The 16831-nt window shown below is 39.7% G+C and overlaps 1 protein-coding gene across 4 annotated transcripts in view; it reads left to right on the top strand.

Moving 5' to 3' along the window:
* The window catches only part of LOC143851351 (putative ubiquitin-like-specific protease 2B), an 86020-nt gene that overhangs the window by 61497 nt on the left and 7692 nt on the right, over positions 1 to 16831 (top strand). For all 4 annotated transcript variants that reach the window (XM_077360745.1, XM_077360746.1, XM_077360744.1 and 1 more), the window contains 5 exons: positions 1323 to 1454; positions 2823 to 3023; positions 3117 to 3172; positions 3259 to 3352; positions 15238 to 15328. In XM_077360745.1, the coding sequence (XP_077216860.1) occupies positions 1323 to 1454; positions 2823 to 3023; positions 3117 to 3172; positions 3259 to 3352; positions 15238 to 15328 (574 nt within the window). The remainder of the gene's footprint in view (positions 1 to 1322; positions 1455 to 2822; positions 3024 to 3116; positions 3173 to 3258; positions 3353 to 15237; positions 15329 to 16831) is intronic.

Here is a 16831-nt window from a genome sequence, read left to right as displayed (position 1 = left end):
GAATATGGTTTGTGCTTCGGATTACTAATCATGGAATTTTATATTTAATTTAATAGTTTCAAATGGAAAATAGAAAATTACTCATTTTATTCTTATTTTTTACCTTTTTATATTTTTTTAATATTTTTTCTCATTTTTAGATATAAATCTGAAAAAATCTTACGATTTACGATTCGAACCCTGTTACGATTTACGATTCGATTCCGATTTTCAGAACCTTGGGTTCAAGTACATAAAAAACCTAGTGACATGTGCCTACAACATTTCGCATGTGATTCATATAAATATTCATGCATGATACATACACCATATTCCATATGCAATTCGTCTAAATATAATTATGTAACACATTGATATAGTATACCACTAAAACCCTTACGAAATTGGTTTCACTATGCGTTTCAGTTTTGGTACTTGTTTCAGTGGAGATGAAAAAAGAAATATTTGGGTCATTTTCTGTCGGTTTTCATGAAAATTTAAAACTAGGGTTGTATCTTTGAGTCATAGAATCCTAGTCAAGGTTAGAACACGTAGATTGGTGGCTAAGCCATATATTTGTTCATCTAGTAGCAAAAATATTTGACAAACAGGCTTTGATAGGTTTGCCAACACACTATAAACCTAATAAATCACAACAGAATTACCAAATCATTGGTATGTGTTGAAGAAAACTATTCCAAAAAATTGAGCAAGGGCGGCCACTTCGCGATATTGTACCAATTCCAGTTTTGAACTACCTTGGACTTGTTTCATAGCTCTCAGTTGAGCAGCCGATCCTTCATGACTGACAGATAAGCCGGTGTTAAGAGTAGGTCTAATCAGTAAAAATAAATGTAAACACAAAACTGTGACGAAAAGATTGCTTATGTTTCAATTTCTATGACCTTGATCCCATGCATATTGGTTGATACATATGGGTTTGGCTCTGGACCGATACACCTTCCGACACACTTTTCTCAAATCTCGAGGACAAATAATTCAACAATTTCTGTGTCTTGTACGAGGGGTGAGAGAGATTATCATAAGGTGAAAGAGAAACAGTTTATCCTTGAGACTGAGAAGTAGCAGCTCCACCCTTGTGCAAATGACTGACGGCAAGAAATTATTAAAAAGTAATAGTATAATGGTATTTAGAGCCTGTTTGGGTGCAGAATGACAGTGCAGACCAGAGGAGTCACATATTGTGACAGTCTTTCATACATGTGCAATAAACCCTTTAACTTTTGTCGTGTCCCATATTCTTATGTATCCATTACCTGCTTTCTTTGTGATATTACTGCAGTGATATGAATTTCAGTTTTGATGTGTCATATGAATTGCAGTTTTGATGAGCCTTCTGAAGAAGTTGTGTATCCAAAAGGAGATCCTGATGCCGTTTCTATCAGTAAGAGAGATGTCAGGCTATTAGAGCCTGAGACCTTCATCAATGACACCATCGTTGACTTTTATATTAAGTAAGCTAAAAACAGAAAACTTCATCAGTATTTATATTTCTGGACTTCTCTTTGATATCCATGTCTAGATTTCTCCATTAAAGTTATCCCTTTGCTTGACTGCTAAGATGTAACAGATTTTCAATTGAAATTCAAAATTTCTATTCGCCATCTACCCTCACATCTCTTAAATCAATTGACTGTGACGTGTTTTTCAGTCATTCTGCTGTCAGATTTCTGAGTTTATGTTTGGATGTTTTTTTTCCCTTTAGGACCTAACCTTGTACCTGGCTACACTTGTGCAAATAGTTTGCTAGGTCACACTTTTTAAGTAGGAGCTTAGACAACAAGGATTAAGAACTTTTGTGGAAATTATTTGTATCAATTTTGGGCCCGACAATACAATTCATATTGCGCAACCCAAGAAATGAAGAATATTATCTGAGATGGACCAGTACGAGTCCGTACTGTATGACCTTATCTTGTATCAGGTGAGATGGATGTATGTTTCCCGCGTTGCACTTGTGGCATGGATTTCACATCAAAAGCAGAAAATGTACAAAAAAGCCATTTTTATTTATGGGGTTTTAGTTTAATTCAACTTTGGAAAGGACACTTCATTCACCATATCAATAATTTGTGAAGAAAAACAGGGATTATTAAAGATTTGATTGGCAAAAGGGAGACCAGTTATTTTGGGCATTTTTAAAAAATTGAGGCATTGGAGATCTTTCAATTGCTATTCTTCATCGTGTTTCTGTTTCTTGCTATCAAACACATGCATGGAGACTGGGATAACTGGGCATTTTTAAAAAAAAATGAGGCATTGGAGATCTTTCAATTGTTGTTCTTCATCGTGTTTCCGTTTCTTGCTATCAAACACATGCATGGACACTGGGTCATTCCTGTATTTGGTCGGATGGAAGTGAAATTGTGTTGTATTTTGAGATAACTTTTTATAATTTTATTGTTATTTGGTTGGATGGAAATGTAATTTTGTTGTATTTTGTGATAACTTTTTATTAATTTTATTGTTGCGATTGTCTTTTTCTTTTTTGTTCTTGTTTCATAAGCTTTGAATGGCCCTTTCCTTTTTTGCTGTTCTTGTTTCGATAAATGGGAAGTACGAGGCATTTGGACTTGTTTTGAGGAAAGGAGCAAGGGGAATAAAATTAAATAATGACAAAACGGAAAGTGGTACTTGACTAGCCAAAGAATTGCTGGGCTGCATTTTTTTGATTTGTTATATATTTTTTACCCCTGTTTGATATTTTAAAATCATTTCATTATTGTAGTGTATGCATACATTGCTTTTTTATCCTGTTTGAAGCTCTTCAATTTCTACCTTTTAGAGATGATGATGTTTATGATATTTTACTTTACTGGCAGATACTTGAAGAATAAGATCCGACCTGAGGAAAAACATAGATTCCACTTTTTCAACAGTTTTTTCTTCCGTAAGCTAGCTGATCTAGACAAGGACCCTGGGAGTGCTTCAGAAGGCAGGGCAGCTTTCCAACGTGTTCGTAAGTGGACACGGAAAGTGAATATATTTGAGAAGGATTACATCTTTGTGCCTGTTAACTTCAAGTAAGGAAGTATGGTTCTTGAATCTCTTTTGCTTGTGAAACTATTACGCTTTCGTATGCTAAAAGTTGTGCGTTGGTGTCCTTTGAACGACAGTCTTCACTGGAGTTTGATAGTTATATGTCATCCTGGAGAAGTGGCTCTTTTCGAAGGTAAGTATTTTTTGGTTGGGAGTTTTGTGTTTTTGCCTCTAGTATGATTTTCTCCTTTGCATTCATTTTCCATTGATGTATTTCAGATCATGAAATTGACAAGGCCCTTAAAGTACCATGCATATTGCACATGGATTCTATTAAAGGAAATCATCAGGGCCTCAAGAATCTTGTTCAAAGGTGACATGATTTCAGGCTTGCGTTATAATCCTTTTTACTTTTCCCGATCCATGTGTTATGCAGCAACATGTTCCTTTTCTTCTTTATGGTAGAGCATGCCTCGTTCATCATACAAAAAATGCAGTATATGGTTTTTCTTGTCCAAGAAGTTCTTTGGAAACAAACTCCAAACAAACTCCTCTAAATGTTCTAAGAGGCTATATCTCCACTTCTGGTTAACTATTCGTGGTAATTTGGTACCCCACACAATGAATCATCTATGCTTACATGTCAAAAACTAAGATAAGCTCATTACTTTGAAGGGTTATTTCGTACAGAGCATCTCGGAAGAAGATGAGCAATTGGAGTGGAAAAACAAAGATTTTGTCCATTTACCTACTTTATTCCCATTTTCTTTCTTTTTTAGAAAGATAAACATAAGGAACTTTACTTTATATCTCTATTTAGGATGCGTAAAAGGGTAGCTCATAAGATTGAAAAGAGGGGAGGAGAGTCAGCCATTTGGTGCATGTTCGCAACAAATTTCACATCCATGAAAAAGAGAATCACACACATAAAATGCACTCAGATCAAATTTCCCTCTTGCGAAAAGAGTTTTTATTAATTTTGGTTGGGATTGTACACTTCCGGCTTTATTGGCCGTTAATTACATTTCTTGAAGAAAGAAAATACCTCTGATTATTCATCAAGAGGTTCACTATCTAAATACAACTTTAGTTAGTTATCGTCCAGAAAGGTCTGATTTTTGTTAACAGATCCTTTCGAATAGAATTTCTTTGTCCCGAAGACTTTCTTCATCTTCGTTTTGACGATCCATCATCTTTATCATCCTTCTCCTGGAGGAGAAAGGTCTTCTCCCTTTAGGGAGTCTCTAGGAAGTGATCCTAAAGGGACCTTTAGAGAGTATATGGAAAGAGACCCTAAAAGGATTTCCTTCTTTCTCCCGTAGGAGAAAAGTCTTCTTTCTTTTGAGGAAACCGCCGTCTTTATCTTTTTGGAAGAAATCGCCGTCTTTATCATCTTTCTCCTAGAGGAGAAAGGTCTTCTCCCTTTGAGGGAGTCTCTGGGAAGAGATCTTAAAGGGTGAGTCTCTGGAAAGAGATTGTAAAGGGATTTTCTTCTTTCTCCCGAAGGATGAAGGTCTTCTTTCTTTTGGAGAAACCGCCATCTTTTTCATCTTTCTCCTGGAAGAGAACTGTCTTCTTCCTTTAGGGAGTCTCTGGGAAGAGATCCTAAAGGGACATTTAGAAAGTCTCTGGAAGAGATTCTAAAGGGATTTTCTTCATCCTTCTCATAAAAGAGAAAGGTCTTCTTCCCCGAGGAAAATCTGCAACTGCCACCACACCCCTTATCTTCACGATTTCCACTTCCCTTTTTGTGGGGAGTTACGCAACTTCTTCCTTTTTGAAAAGTGGATGACTCATTATTTCCTTCGCGAGAGTTATTTTATTCCCTATAATTTAGGGATTTCCTTTTCCTTAGTCGTGGGTTCCTTTTTTATTTTCTTTTTCTTTAATTTTATATTTATCCTTTTACTTTAGAGAATAGCATGATGCGTAACCAACCCTTTTCTCTCTCGTTGTACTTTAATAAGGGAGTTTACTATTGTGCCCTTTTTGTAAAATTTCGAGTCCAACAGTGTATTGGAAAAGAGTGTAAAAAGGAAGGAGAAATGGGGGGCTTGGGTTTGGGGAATACACTGTTGAAGAACTTGTTACTAATGGGAAACTGATCTTAGAGGTGGAGAGGAGAAGAACACTCTTTGGAGGAATGTTATTGCAAGAAAATATGGAACGGGAGGGGGCGGGTGGGAATGTAAATACAAACAATGACCGAGCTGGTCAGATGGAGATCATACAAAAACTAGCACAAAATAAATAGTTAAGAACTAAAATGGAAATTGATCTCTAAATATTAACATTTCCCACAAAGCACTTTTCTTTGCAAAATGGTCTGCCGACTTCATCTCAAACAATGAAGCGAAGTCAAGACTCAACTCATGAGGCCCGCCAATTTCTGTGAGTGCTTGAATCTTTAGACATCCAATCAATAACATTCCAAGAATCACCTTCTACTATCAGAAATTGTTGCCTAATAAAATTACCAATTTCAATCCCTAAAGAAGGGCAAGTACCTCCACATCACTTGGGTCATCCCCATAGGGTCAGAGTAAGCCAATCTCACCATACCTGGCATGGTTCCTAGTGACTCCTCCAATACCTACAAGACCTGAATTGCCAATGGAAGAACAATCAAAATTGAGCTCGAGGTATTTCTCTCAAGAAGTAGTCAACTTATCTTTTTTGTTTCAAAGTTTAAGTAGTCAACTTATCTATGCACCTAATTTTGTGGGTCTTGCTAGTGACAATCTCCTTCCAACATCTCCTAAAATCATCCTTTTTAAAGTCGCTGAATTCATTCATCCTTTTAACCCATGAACTGTTACATCCTAAGTTCTTAATTATGTGCCTTTGACGACCTTTATCTCAAAACTATTGCTTTTCACTTTTGATGTCGCTCAACAAGTAACACCCATTGTAACAAGGATAACCTGACACAAGAATCGACTTCGACATCCCATAGATTAGAAAATGTTAGAGATTGAACCACCTTATCCCCTCCCCACTAACTCAATATACTCCATGGGTGTGGCTGACATAAAGTCTTGGTTATTGTTTCGCATCCAGGAAATCAAGAGCAGAAGAAGGCAATCCGATAGGGAGGAAGTGGCAGAGTTGGGGACACTGAAGGAGGAATACAATAGGTCCGTAATCTAGGAAGAAATCTTTTGGACGCAAAGGATAACAAAGGGGGATAAAAACACTGCGTACATTCATGGGATTGCCATTGCCAGGAGAAGAGGAAACCGAATTTGTGCCCTGTAGATAAATAGTATCAAATGCTAGGATAATGAGAGAATTCTTAAGGAGATTGTCGAGTTCTATCAGGCCATGTATTTTACTGAGGGCGAGATTCTTCCCAGGCTAGATGGTGTGGAGTTTGGATCAATTGAGGTGGCAGACCGTGAGGCTCTGGAAATATCCTTTGATGAGGAAGAGATAAGGATTAACCTATTCTCCTTGGGCAGAGACCGTGCCCCTGGCCCCGACGGATTCTGCCTTGCTTTGTTTCATGCTGGGAGGATGTCAAAGGTGACCCCTGTGTTTTTTCAGGGAGTTTCTCGAGAGCCTGGCCTTGTCTAAAAGCACGGGGCCACATTTACTGTGGTGGTCCCAAAATTTAAAGTAGCGGAAAAAATATTGGATTTCAGACCAATTAGTTTGGTGGGGTATCTATACAAGGTGTTGGCTAAGGCCATGGCTGACAGAGTGAAGAAGTTCATGCATAAGATTATCTCTAAAAACCAGTCCGCATTTGTTCAAGGGCGTCAAATTTCGAATCGTACACTGATGGCCAATGAGGTAGTGGGCTTCGATTTCAAATCAGGGGAACAAGGTGTAGTGTGCAAGCTAGTCATGGAGAAGGATTATGATAAGAGTAAAATGGGATTGCTTTGAGACTATCTTTTGGGGCGGACGGGCTTCGAAACTACATAGAGAGCCTGGATAGTGAAATGTATCTTCTCTGCTTGGTTTTCCGTCCTGGTGAACCGTTCGCCAAAAGTTTTCTTCAAATCCTCTCGTGGCTTGAGACAGGGTGACCCCCTATCCCCTTTTTTTGTTCGTGATAGTTGCAGAGACCCTCATTCAGATATTTTATAAAGGTAGAAGTCTCGGACTCATCGAAGGCTTTAACATTGGGCCTCACGGAGTGGAAGTATCCCATTTTAAATTAGCTGATGATATCCTGATTTTTAGTGGTGCGGAAGAAGATTAAATGTTGAAATTAAGAGCACCCAGAAGATAAAATGTTGAAATTAAAAGCAGTGCTCTGGTGCTATGAGGTTGCGACAAGGCAAAGATCCAACTTCCGGAAGTATAATTTACTTGGCGTCCTCCTCGAGGACAATGAGAGAGAGAGAGAGAGAGAGAGAGAGAGAGAGAGAGAGAGAGAGAGAGAGGTTGGCCGATCTTCTTGGGTACTCCGTGGACCATTTCCCAACCACTTGCCTAGGTCTTCCGTTGGGTCTTGGGAGACCGAAGAAGAGGAATTGGGATCTGATCGTCAAAAGGGTGGAAAGGTGGTTATCCAATTCAAAGAGAAGCCTTATGTCTCTTGGGGGCAGAATTACTTTTATTAGGGTGGTTCTAGCTAATATCCCCATCTATCACTTGTCACTGTTTAGGTGTTTGATTAGTGTGATCATGCATATTGAGTATATTCGAAGGAACTTTATTATGAGCGAGGTCAACAAAAACAAAAAGAAAATCCACCTGGTAAGCTGGGAAGAGGTGTATAGGCCAATCAAGGCTGGAGGGTTGGGCATTCACGAGCTAAGAAATATCAATATATCTCTACTTGGTAAGTGGTTGTGGAGGTTTGGTGAGGAGAGGCATCAACTTTGGATGCGTGTAATTGAAAATATTGGGCACGCCTTGGTAATTAGTATCCAGGTAGTTGGTATTCTGATGATAAGTACAGAAGCAACAGTTTAGCAGTTTGCAGGGATATCTTGAGGCACAAGCAAAAGTTTGTTGAAGGCACTAGATACAGAGTGGACAAAGTAAAATTCTGGTTGGACTAACAGTGCTCAGGGCTCTCACAAGGATATGTTTACTGATTTTTTTAGGGTGGCTTCTAATAAAGACTATAGGGCCCAAAAAAATTTTGATTGTCCGTTTAATACTAGTAATTGTAGTGGGCTTATTCTTCGAGGCTGGAGATTTATAAAAATCAAGGGGGTAGAGTCCGTGAGTGTGAATCGAAAACTACCAAAAAAAGTTAGGAAAAAAATAGAACAGTTGGTGTGTGTCCAAAAAACAAATCAGAGAAAATGTCTATTTCTTATGCAAGAATGAACACAAGGTTGTTACCATTCAAAAAAAAAATGAACACAAGGTTGTTGAAACTGCTGTGAACAGGAAAAAAAGGCTGTATCAGCTTGGGAGTCAAAACGACCCAAATGATGGGAGAAGCCCTCTGAAAATACATTCAAAGCAAGATCAAACTCCAGATTCACAGAAGTCAGGACGTTGCGAGTGGGGAAAACCCAAAAATCTTACCATTTTGCATAGAAGCCATGGAATGCGGAAAAATTGCAGACCTACGGAGAGGATGGAAAAAAGACACTACTGGATGCAAACTCCTTTCATTTTCATCAGAAAAAAAATGCTGACTTCAATCCTTCTCTCTGCTAATGCTTGTGATGAAAACATGCAGAAAAGGGAAGAAAGATTAGCCTAGAGGATTCTCTGATGCCATGATGCTTGATGGGAAAAGAGAGAAGAAGTTAAGGAGGGACAAAGGAAATGACTGAAAAGCATAACATGAGAAAGAGTCCCCTTTGTCATATAATAACAAAGAGATACATTATTACAATGACTAAAGTACCCTTAATAACGGAGGAGGAAGAAGGGATACAGTTGGAAGAGTTTGATGAAATGGGGGAAATGGGAAGTTTTTTAGGAATCGATTATGAAGAAGATGTGGACCAAACTTAAGAAAATGTTTAATGATATTGAAGGAGTGATGCCGGGAAAAAAAGGGAAAGACTCCGAGTAAGGGTAGTAGGGAACTCAAGGCCCTAAAAAGATGTGTCTCCTAAGCCATGGGCATTGACAATGGTTTAGGAAGAGCACTGATTGTGATGATTTTTGGGAGAATGTGGAGATGGTATTCCTCGTTGTGTTTTGAAATATTTTTTCTCTCTTTCTATTTGGAAAAAGACAGTATAACAACCCTATCAAGTGTGCTTGAGGGACCGTGGTCCTTCGCTGCTAGAGGGTATAGTGCTCTTGGTCTTGGATGCGTGAATTCTCGACTCTGGTTCTTCTGGGAGGAGAGACCTTAGATATGAAGGCGGTTTCATGCCCGATTTATGTTGTAATCGTGTTTTTTGCTTGAGAGACCATGGTCTTTCCCCTTTCGAGTCTTCCTTTTTCTGTGTCTTTTAAAACTTGGATTGTTATGTTAGGGTAGTAGTCCATACATGGACTATTTTGCTTTGGTGTCTTTATGATGTAATGGGATGGGATTACTGGTCCCAAATGTCTGTATATTTGTTATTATCAATAGATATATGTCAAGTTTCCAAAAAAAAAAAGTACCCTTAATGCGTGCATCCGTAGGGGTTCGTCCCGCCCTAAAATGGCGTGGGGATACCCTATGTCATCAAAAGAAAAGTACCCTTAATGAAGGCTAAAAAAATAAAGAAGAATGAATAAAGATTAACCTAGAGGAGGCTCTGATACCATTATGCTTGATGGGAAATGAGAGAAGACAAAGAGGAGACAAAAGGATATGACTGAAAAGCATGAGGAGATAGACACTGGACATGACTATAAAGCGTAAGGAGAGAGAGTCCCCTTTGTCATATATTAACAACAAAAAGATACATTATTGCAATGACTAACATACCCTTAATGAAGGGTAAACAATAGAAAGAATAACACATAATAACACACAGCAAAAGTACATGATAACACATTACGACTTGTAGGGCAAGTGCAGGCACTTCGGTAATTGTGATTGTTGACTTGGAGGATGTTATTATTTTCTGGAATTGTTTTAGCTCATTGAGCACTTGGCATGTGCGACAATGCTGTAGGCAAGGGAGTACTACCAGTCAGGTTCTCAGTAGAGGAGTGAGACTATGAAGTGAAGGGATACTTGCATCCCACAAGTTCACAATCTGATCAACGATATGCTCCGTGGCCTGTAATTTCTAATTGAAGCAGAAATTCCATATTTATATCTCTAATTGTTTCTCTTCCTGGAAAGGTGTATTTTTGTTTATTTAAAAAAGATATTCATTAAGCGCCTGGAAGTCCAATCAAGTGGTGAGCCTTATTAAACAAGGGTAGTGCATTTATCATCCGCCCTTAAACATATATGTATCTTTTATACATGACTGAGGTTTGAGTGCTTCCCTGATATTATATATCAACAATTTCCTGGGAAACTGCTTATGCGTTGTTCTTTCTGTTATAGATGCTAAATTGCTACTGATGGAGGGGAAAACCCCATACCTCGCCAAATAAATACCAGTCCTCGCAAGTAATTAAGCAATTTAGAGAAAAATAGAGTATGAGGTTCTCATTTTCAATGAGAAAAAACATACAAAGAACAGCTGAAGCTCCTTTTTAAGATTTGTCAGAAATAATAATCATAAGGAAATGTGTTAAAACATTTCCTAATTGCTTCCTTTCACACTTCTCTTTCCCTATGTCCATAATTATAACTTGGGAGTGGAAGAGACTCTGTAACTCTTAATTGCATCCTTGAAATGTCCCAAGTCAGATTCAGAAACAAAAACCTAAAGCACACTGTTAGATAATGGAGATTAAGGAAGAGAGGAAGAAGAAGAGTGAGGGAGAAGATGAGGAGTCTCCACTAGGGAGCTCCTCATGTAAATGATGTATATATAGACCCATCTAGGGCAACATGAGTACAGAGACTACAATACCCCCCAGCATACATATAATGACTAGTTTACCCTAATACACTACTCAACACTCCCCCTCAAGCTGGAGTGTATATACTATGGAACTCCAGCTTGATACAAAGAAACTGCAACAAACAACTAAAAATAACAAAAAAGTACAATAATCTCATACACACATCCAGCTTGGTATAACACTCCTCAAGCTGGTGTGGTGAATACATAATAAAAGGCATAATAAAAAGTAGTAACGGCCATAGTGAACAACATCGAGATTAATGGCCATAAAAAAGGAGCAGCTCCCTTGAAGTAGCACAAGGAAGAGAGCGATCAAACAGGGCCTCCCCCTGGATGAGAGCATGGCGAATAAATCCGCATATGAACGAGTAATGGAGGCGCTATGGCAGGAACCAGCAACGGTCCAACGAGCAAAATGGGCAAACCAAAGGCGCGCAGAGCAAAGAACAGCGAAGTAGCACTTGCTGACAGAGACATCAGCCGAGTAGCACAACGCTAAGAGAAGATAACCACTGATGGGGAAACCATTGGAGACAAGGTCAATGGGGAAACCATTGGAGACAAGGTCAACGGGGAAACCGTCGCCTGGAGAGAAGAAGAAAATGAGAAGATAACCAACTAGCGATGGGGAAACTATCGTCTGGTGACAAGATCGACAGCTTGAACATTGTCGCCTGAAGATAAGAAGAAGAAAAGGAAGAAGATAACCGACCATCGATGGGGAAACCATCGCTCAGTGAACCTACCAAGGATGGAGATACCGTCGCCTGGAGAACCAACCAAGGATGGGGATACCATCGCCTGGTGAACCGGCCAATGATGGGGAAACCATCGCCCGATGAACCGACCAACGATGGGGATACCGTCGCCCAGAAAATCGACCGATGATGATTTACCACTAGATCCATAGCGTGAGATGGGCCTGGAAACTCTGTTCCTATAAGCATTAGACAGAATGGAAGTAATAATATGAGAGAAGGGTGGAATCGAGGTATGGTATAGATAGGGCTCAAGATGTCTTTTTTTACCTGGTCAAGTTCTCTTAAGCAAACGTACGATCGCCCGGTGAGACTAGGTCGACGGGGACACTGTCGCCTGTGAACCGACCAACAATGGGGAAACCATCGCTCGGAGAAGATAAGGCATTAATCCAGAAAAATAAGATAAATGCGTAAAAGCTACGCCAAGAACACGAAGAGAAGAAACAACTAAAAAATGAAACTGACACTCGAAGAGTAGTGGAATATTTCAAGGGCAAGACAAGATGAAGAAGATGAAGAAAAGAATCACCAACAATACTCCTCTGGCGAGACTGCATGAGCCCGAGCCCGGAGACAGCAAGACAAGAGAAGACAACAAGGAAGACACACCAAGGCAACACTAACACTCCCTCCCAAGAAAAGACAAAAAAAGAAGACAATCACAAGAAAAAGAACATCATAACAACACTCCAACAAGAGGGTGATACTACATCAACCCGGAGACAGTGACAAGATAACAGCAAGACAATAGCAAGATAAGAACAAGAACCACTAAACAACAAGAGAGTGAATCACGACAACAAGACAATAGCAAGAGAACACACTCCATCCATGGAACGACATTGGGGCTTCAACACTCCCCCTCAAGTTGAGTCCAAAGGCCTCCATCTTGCAATGAAAAGAAGACACTCAGAGCACAACACCTCGCTTGGACATTTGATCAAATACTTAGTGGTCACCTTGGAAATGAAGACAAAGGCCATTAAAGACAACAAAGATTAGGATGGAGTGGATGGGGGATGAGGGTTTTAAAACATAAAGAATGAGAGAAAGAAAGGATTTAAACCATAAAGAAAGAGGTGAAAGAAACTAGAAAGAACCCAACAAGGGTATGGACTTAGAGAATAATGAGATTTAGGGATTGATGACTAAAAAAAAGAGAGATTTATGGATTTAGGACAAGAAAGGAACAAGAAAAAAGAAAAAGAATGGATCTAGGAGAAGAAATAACAAGATTTATGGTGAAAGAACGGAAAAGAACAAGAAAATAAGTATTTGGATGGAGAAAAGAGTGAAGAGAATGTACAAGAAAGGATCTTTTTTTTAGTTTTCTTGTCTTTTTTTAATTTTGGAGGATGGATGGATCTACAAGTGGTATTTACAAGAGAGATTTAGGGTTTAGGGATCCAAAAGAAAGGGTTTAGGGTTTGGATGGATGGATTTGGGGTTTTGGATGGAGATTTAGGGCTTTGGGTGAAGAGATTGGCTACTTCTACAGGTCGTGGTTACGGAATGGTGATTTGGATTAGGGTTTGGAGTAGGGATTTGGGGCTGAGGATGGTGATTTAGGGTGGGAATGCCAAAAGAGATTTGGGAAGAAGATTTCTTCTCAAATGGGAATTCTAAAGACAAAGAAATGAAAGATCTAGGGTTTTGGGGATGGAAAAGGGTTATGGTTCACAAAAAAGGAGGAAGATAGAGTTATTGATTGGGGTTTCAGATGGAGAAGAGGCGGTCTGGCTTGTGCGCAAGAGTGTGTTTGTGTGTTTTTTTTTTGGGCGGGGGGGGGGGGGGTTGTTACGGGATAGGGGAGAGGGCGTTGCGCGAGGAGGGGTTGGTGTGGAACAACGTAGTGCGCAAGTCGCGCGTGAGGGAGGGTCACTGGTGGGAGGGTAGCGAGAGGTAGGTCGCTGGTGGGAGTCTAGCGCAAATGCGCACTGGGTAGTGGGGCCCGTGATGCGTGGGTTAGGGTTTGGAGAGATTTACGGGATTGCGCGCTGGATTGCCAAAAATAAAGAAAAAATAAGAAGTTGCAGGATGGGGGCAGTGGGTGTTGCGCGCGTGTGGCACCGGGAGTGTAGTAGCATGAGAGAGAGAGAGAGAGAGAGAGAGAGAGAGAGAGAGAGAGAGAGAGGAGAGGACTCTACTTCCTTCCTTCTTCCCTGATTAGACCTGAAGCTCTGATACCATGTTAGATAATAGAGATTAAGGAAGAGAGGAAGAATAAGAGTGAGGGAGAAGATGAGGAGTCTCCACTGGGGAGCTCCTCCTGTAAATGATGTATATATAGGCCCATATAGGGCAACATGAGTACAAAGACTAGTCTACAATACCCCTCAGCATACATATAATGACTAGACTACCCTAATACATTAGTCAACACCCTATTCATGTTCTCCCAAGCAAACTTGATTCAAAGCTCGTCTAAACTCATGATTGTAGTCATTTTAAATTGCAATAAATCCCTGTAATCAGAATAACACTGCGCTACAATTTTCATCCCAAACATGTCTTTGGGCCCCACTTCATTATTCTTTCTTCTAGTTGAAGGTTAACTTTAGAATTACCATTTTTATTGTAGTAACCTATTTGTTTGCTCTACATCGAATCTATAGTTTTTATTATATGCCCCACTTTTGAATTCTCTAATATTTGCAAGTTCTAATTTGTATATCTGTAACTTCTTTTTGTCAGTGGTTGTGTCTATTATTTATGTTGTTTTCTTTTATTTATCATCATCCTTGCTCTCAGCACAGTCATAGAAGTTGTGTTTTTTTGTTAGGGCGATGATAAATTCGCACCCCCTGTAGGATAATTTGCACCCCTTTAAAGGAGGATATGTGGCAGACTTTAACACTTTTTGACGGTGAAGAGGTGCGAATTATCCTACAGCGGGTGCGAATTTATCATCACCCTTTTTATTACAGTTATACCTGTGGAGTTCCTAAAAGCTACTGTTATTTGTCATTCCAGTTTTCAGCCCAAACCATGGTCTTTGGGTCCCATTTGCTTCTGCTTTCCCTTTTCGAAGGTGGCCCCTCTATCACTAATTTCCATTCTTGAAGGACCTATGAGTTTGTGCTGCATCAAATAACCTACAGTTTTTGCTGAGACAGATTAAAGCCAATTCTTGTTTCTAGTATCAAGGAGCTATTACTTATTATGTCTCAAAGCCAATTCTTGTTTCTTGTATCAAGGAGTTATTATTTATTAGTTTGAACTATATCAATTAATCTTTAGTTTTTCTTGCTTCTCTTTTCTCCTTCCGAAGGTAAGCCCCTCTATCACCAATTTCCATTCTTGAAGGTCCTATGAGTTTGCACTGCATCTACAAACCTACACTTTTTGTTGAGACAGATTAAAGCAAATTCTAGTTTCTAGTATGAAGGATCTATTAGTTTGCACTGCATCAATTAATCCATAGTTTTTCTTGAAGCCAAATATTTCTATTAGCAAGTTCTTCATCTATTTAATCGGATGATATGTATGACATGAGTCCTCGTCTTTTGTTTTATGCTCAGTCTTGTGGTTGTCAACGCATTCATATTAAGCACTTATGTTCCTATGAACTATTGTTGACATGCCACTTTATCTTGAGCGGACAGTTATCTATGGGAGGAGTGGAAAGAAAGGCATGAGGAGTCATCTAAAGATTTTCAATTGAAATTTTCAAATTTACGATTTGTACCTCTAGAGGTGTGCCTCTTTTCTTTCTTACTCTGTTGAGTATTTTTTCATTATATAATGGTAAAGAAGAATCAGTATGCGAATTTAAATTGGGAAATCATATCCTCACTCCCTTGTTCTGGTAATAGCACTCCACACTTTATTAACCGCTCTTCAATTCGGATGTTGAGTGTCTTGGGAATATTAAAAGCTCTTGAAAAAAAAGGTGCTTCAAAATTTCAAAATCAAGACATTGTTGAGAATTACTCTCCCTGCTATTTAGAAAACTTTGAGAAGAGAGATGGTCGGAGACGCTAGGAGATGGTCGGAGGACTGGCAGTGTTCATTTTGTTGTTACCAAAATTTCGGTTGGCGAAAAAGATGTCGAATATGTAACCAAGATAGAAGGAAATCGGCCTTGATGTTTAGGGGAGGAGTCTTGTCTAAATGGAGACCGAAATCAAAGGTAGGTTCTACCCATGGAAACTGGGTCTGCTCTGCTTGTAGGTACTCTAATTTTAAATGGAGGGATAAATGTCAATGGTGTCGCCGGCTCAGGACATCTTCTTGGGTACCCCGTTTTCGCCCCTTACCTCGACGGGAGGGGGAGCTTGACGAGAGTAATTGTTCGCCTGATACTGGCACGATCACTTCAAAAGAAATTGGAGGTAACCCGGCTTTAACCATCTCGGGTAGGGAAGTAGATATCAGGATGGATTCTCTTAAAGCGTGTTTGATAGGGAAAAAGAAAGACCACAAAGGATCCTTAGAGGACATTTGGATTTGGGCACAAAAGCATTGGGATATTCCATCCTTACAGTGCCCCTGAACATTGGCAGAGGATGAATTATTGTTTATGATCGAATCAGAACTGCAGGCCTCACTGGTCCTCTCCAAAGGCCCAGAAGCTCTGGGGAATCATTTGAGCTTCCTCTCACCGTGGAATAAGGAATTTATTCATGGTGAGGAATCTTTGTGGGTTAATTTTTATGGTATCCCATTACACGTCTAGGCTGTATCTATAGTGGAGGCCTTAGGGAATCTTTTTGGTAAGGTCCTGGAAATAAAGATGGAAGGTAGTCATCAACATTGTCTGAGCCTTGTTTCGACCAAAATTTTAGCCCCTCGATGGAAACTTCTTCAGCCATCCGTTAAAATTAAGGTTCTTGATCATGTCTATTCCATTAGGATCGAAATTCCGGAAAAAATAGACGGTTATTTTCAGGCTAAACCTCCTTCGGGTTCTATAGGTTTTGGATGTTTCGCCATTGCCGCCGTCAGAAGTTCATCTGAAGCCTTCCGGTGAACTCTCGTCCCCTATTTTGAATTCAAATTTGAATCGGTCCTGGGTGCGTTGCCCAAGGTCGGATCTGACTTTGTTTGTGGGACCTCCTTCCCTGAAAGTGACAGTCTTTCCACCCTTTCATTAGCAGGCTCCGGGTTAATTGACTTTCCTGCCCCTAGGCGGAAAGTATCGTGGCAGGACATGTCTACCAAGTTGAGCAATAAAGAGGCCAAGCAAGTCAAAGCAAG

This window comes from Tasmannia lanceolata, unplaced genomic scaffold, assembly GCF_043159265.1.
Source record: "Tasmannia lanceolata isolate RefF3 unplaced genomic scaffold, GAP_Taslan_0.1 ptg000018l, whole genome shotgun sequence".
Taxonomy (NCBI): domain Eukaryota; kingdom Viridiplantae; phylum Streptophyta; class Magnoliopsida; order Canellales; family Winteraceae; genus Tasmannia; species Tasmannia lanceolata.
The sequence above is the reverse complement of the archived record's forward strand: the minus strand, read 5'-3'. Positions and strand labels throughout refer to the sequence as shown.